This window comes from Dermacentor silvarum, chromosome 5 (assembly GCF_013339745.2).
Source record: "Dermacentor silvarum isolate Dsil-2018 chromosome 5, BIME_Dsil_1.4, whole genome shotgun sequence".
Classification (NCBI taxonomy): Eukaryota; Metazoa; Arthropoda; class Arachnida; order Ixodida; family Ixodidae; genus Dermacentor; species Dermacentor silvarum.
This window is the reverse complement of record NC_051158.1, coordinates 100755153-100758803: the sequence shown is the minus strand read 5'-3', so window position 1 is coordinate 100758803 and position 3651 is coordinate 100755153. Positions and strand designations below refer to the sequence as shown.

Sequence of the window (3651 nt, the reverse complement as noted above, 5' to 3'; positions counted from 1 at the left end):
CCACATTCTCGCCCAAAACCTCACAGAGTGTCAAAGCCTTGAGAAACACCGTGTCACTTTTTTTCCATATGCAGACATGATTCACTGTAAATTACCAACCCGAACGGAAGCGCCCAGGAATGAAATTGTGATAGTAGCACCGGTTTCTTGAATTATGTCAGCGCGAAGCGACGAGAACAAAGGGTGGGTAAGTGGGCGGGGGAGGGGGGGGGGTTACGGAAAAAATTTCGGGGGGGGGGTTTGAACCCCCCCAACCCCCCCCCCCTGGCTACGCCCCTGGCCCCTTGTTGTGTAAGACACTGCCCCTTGTTGGGGGGGGGGGGGGGGGGGGGCCGATGGGGCGTGGCTACAGCGAACACGATCTGGTCACGCCGTTGGGCGTAGTATCAACACCTGAAGTGTATTTCTTAGACCGTGATGCAAGTACAACTCATTGCTGTGAAATTTGGTGCAAACCCTAAGCGAACATTTGATTGAACTTTCACAACACTGCTTGCAGAACCTCGTGCCAGTCGTTATTCCACAAATCAGGCACGAAATTCTTTCCGACAGATTCCTCGATTTTTGCCACGGTTCTTCGCAGTTGCTCTTGCGTGAAAGCTTCTTTCCAGACTCCAACTTCAGGCCGGCACACCAGACTGAAAGTTCCATCTCCGACATCGGGTTCGTTTAGCGCAGAGGAAGCAAGTGCTGGGCTGCGGAACATCATGGCAACCATTTCACGAGTTTCAATCTCAAGAAAACTTCGCAGGAACTCAGGTGTACTATGCCGTACAATCGTAGCGAGAAGCCCATTGTCCTTCCGCAACCTATGGAGGAACAAAATTCAATTGAACAAGTGTAAGGGAGAACGTGATGTAGTCGCATTCGAAGTAAGGAAAACATTTGTTAGAATAAAAAAGCAAGCCTAAAAGTTAGCCTTTTTATGAATAAGGTATTTTACAATGACGGCTTTTTTCCTGCTACTATAGCGCTCCCATGTTCAATATGCACAACCTATTTGCTAATATTGCAGCGTCCATAACTACAAGAATTTAAACCTGGGCCAAGCTAATGGACCAATCTTAGTGACTTATCTGGGCCAAGCATAGTGACTAACTGTAGCTTCACTTGAACTATGTCATCAGAAAATTTGCAATTTGGCCTGAGGACGAAGCAACAGCAAGGTTCAATGTTGCGCTGGGGGGTCTTCACACGGTACGCGAGAGAACAGTTGCAGTGTAGAGCAACACAGGCAGCGGCTTTACAGGCGCCGCACATCGATGGTGCACGATACCAACAGAAAACGGTCGGTGTTTTTCAGCGCCAACTGAAAGGATTAGACAGATGTATCTTACGTTTGTTATCTGTTCTGCTCAAATCATATGCATCACGGTGTGGCATACGCACACAGTTCATGAGCACTAACGCTAATGTGTGCTCGCGCCATGTTCATTCAGGCAGCGGAATTCAGAACGTGCTACCCAGGCTCCGGTAGAGCAGTGAGCATAGCGTGACTCTGCATTCGCTTGGCCGAGTACTTTTTACAGCCAAACGGTGTGCGCGCCTCTAAAGACCTTCTAACTGTCCACGCTCAATACTTCAGCATGGCGCTGGCGGCAGTGCTGACGCGCCTTGAGTCTGGCATAATTCGAGTGAAACAAAGACGCACAATCTATAAAATTAGTTTACCTTCCTTTCGGGCATTAGAAAGTCAGGTACACACTACTGCTAAGTAGAAGCTTCAAAACAAATCCGATTGTACAAGTCGATCACTAAATACGGATAATTTCAACGAAGTGACAAAAGCAGCAGCACTGAACGCACCTTTCGGCATACTTCTCCCCAAGAAAGTCAGCCAAATCTAGCACGGTCGCTGCAGTGTCGCGCATCATGCTTTCGTAGGTCGTGAAGAAGACGTTAGGCTCCTTTCTTCTCGTGTAGCCAGAGAGAACGTGCTGGAAGTAGCAGCCATTTGTGAGGGAGCCTTCGAGGAACATGTCTAGAAACTCGTCGAATGTTTCTCGCATTGGGCGAAGCGGCATTTTCTGGTTCATGACGTACTGCGAGTAGCAAGCGTCCCATGGGTTACGTGCAACGTACACGTACTTGGCATCGGTGCTGACGGCTATCCTACCCAAGCGGATGTGGGTTCGGAAGAGCCGAGCGCAAGACTTCTCTCCTGGCCAGTTTCCACCGCAGTCCTCCAGAAAGGGCGCCCTCGAACTGAACTCGCGCAGGTCTTTGGCGCAATGCCCGTCGTGTACGATTAGTTGCATCATCTGCTGCATCAGCTGCATGCCGCACTTTGGGTACGCAACCTCTATGATGTCTCCGTCCCGTGGCTGGAACCGCAGTGCCTCTCGCACTTTGTCTGGATCACGAAAGAAGATGTAGCGCTCGCCGTCGATTAATTGAAACATGGCTGGCAAGCTTCTACCGGCCTAGGCGCGTCCCCCCTGCGAAGAGCATGAAATAGTGATTATAATATGGGCTTTCTTTGCAGAACCCCTATATGCTCGGGTCCGTGTAGTCATAAAACAGCAAACCACGGCAGAAGGCAGACGCCGCTGCGGCATTTGCAAATATCCGTATGCTTCCACAACCGGTAGCCATTGCTTGGAAGGTCAAATTAGCGTAAAACTCGCCTTTTTTGTTCATAACGTCATGATTACACGGCATAAATTTGGTATTGCGTAAAATACGCGAAACAGTATAAAGACACGGCCAAGAAAATGCGGCAACTTCTGCGTTTATACGGATCGAATATCGCTTTTCAAAGAATGTCCGAACTGGTCCACCAAATTCACACTCTGGCAACCTCCTTGAAAAAGTGAACTGCGCTCTCCATATAAACTTAGTAGCGGGAGATGCGCTTTCCTACCTCGTCATATCTTCAATTTAACGCCACCATAATAATGTGTGAACCAAATAGCCCAACAGTTTTAGGAAGCATAACAATAAATACAGAAGTGTATCTGTTTGGCAAACATTTATTCAGTCGGTAATCAGTGCCAGTAATGGATCTACCCTAAGGCACGATTCCAAATGGTAACAAGCAAGTGTATGTTGACAGCGGTGGAACTTATTGTTCGACTAGACGTTGCCTTTATTGCGATATCAATTACATGGACACTCCAGGCGCAATCTACCGCCGCCGTTATGTTCCGCATATAGTCCAATGTGATAACGTCATGGCTGCGCGCCGTATGCTGTGGGTGCGAGTGAAAGCGTGCGAGTGTGAGTCGAAATTGGTGGCTCGATCTCGCGCGCGCAAGGTTAGAAGGTGGGGAGGAAGCGCGCCGTCTTGCATCGCGCGCAAGGCACCGGCGAGCGTTTTACTCCGGCGGCGGCTGCATGCGGCGCGGTTGCGCAGGCCCTATTTTGAAAGCGATCTGCGATGGGGACACAGTCCAGACTAGCCGAAGGCTAATAACTTTGTCTGCGCTGTGTTCTCACCGCTTAATTCACGTTGAAGCGACAGGCAGCGCGAAGGTCAATTCGATCGCTGCTGCTTTCACTTTTCCTCACTCCATCGTTTTGACAAGCGAGTGTCCGCGGTCATCGAATGAGGTGTGTTCATGTATGCCTGTGCGCGCGTGACACCATGCTTGTTAATTTCGTTAGTAAGCGACAGGGGCGTAGCCAGAAATGTTTTTCGGGGGGGGGGGG

General features: G+C 49.7%; 1 protein-coding gene across 1 annotated transcript; it reads right to left on the bottom strand.

The window, feature by feature from the left end:
- Positions 1–423: 423 nt before the first annotated feature.
- LOC119453662 (sulfotransferase ssu-1) lies at positions 424–2433 on the bottom strand. Its single transcript, XM_037715717.2, has 2 exons — positions 1807–2433; positions 424–809 (listed from the first exon to the last, which is right to left on the bottom strand). Exons 1-2 carry the CDS (start codon positions 2400–2402, stop codon positions 482–484), a joined length of 924 nt encoding a protein of 307 aa, XP_037571645.1. The 5' UTR covers positions 2403–2433; the 3' UTR covers positions 424–481.
- Positions 2434–3651: the final 1218 nt, after the last annotated feature.

Coding starts and splice junctions, on each gene's coding strand:
- LOC119453662 (XM_037715717.2), bottom strand. CDS start 2,402: ATGTTTCAATTAATCGACGGCGAGCGCTACATCTTCTTTCGTGATCCA. Junction 810..1,806: donor GGGGAGAAGTATGCCGAAAG/GTGCGTTCAGTG, acceptor GTTCCTCCATAG/GTTGCGGAAGGACAATGGGC.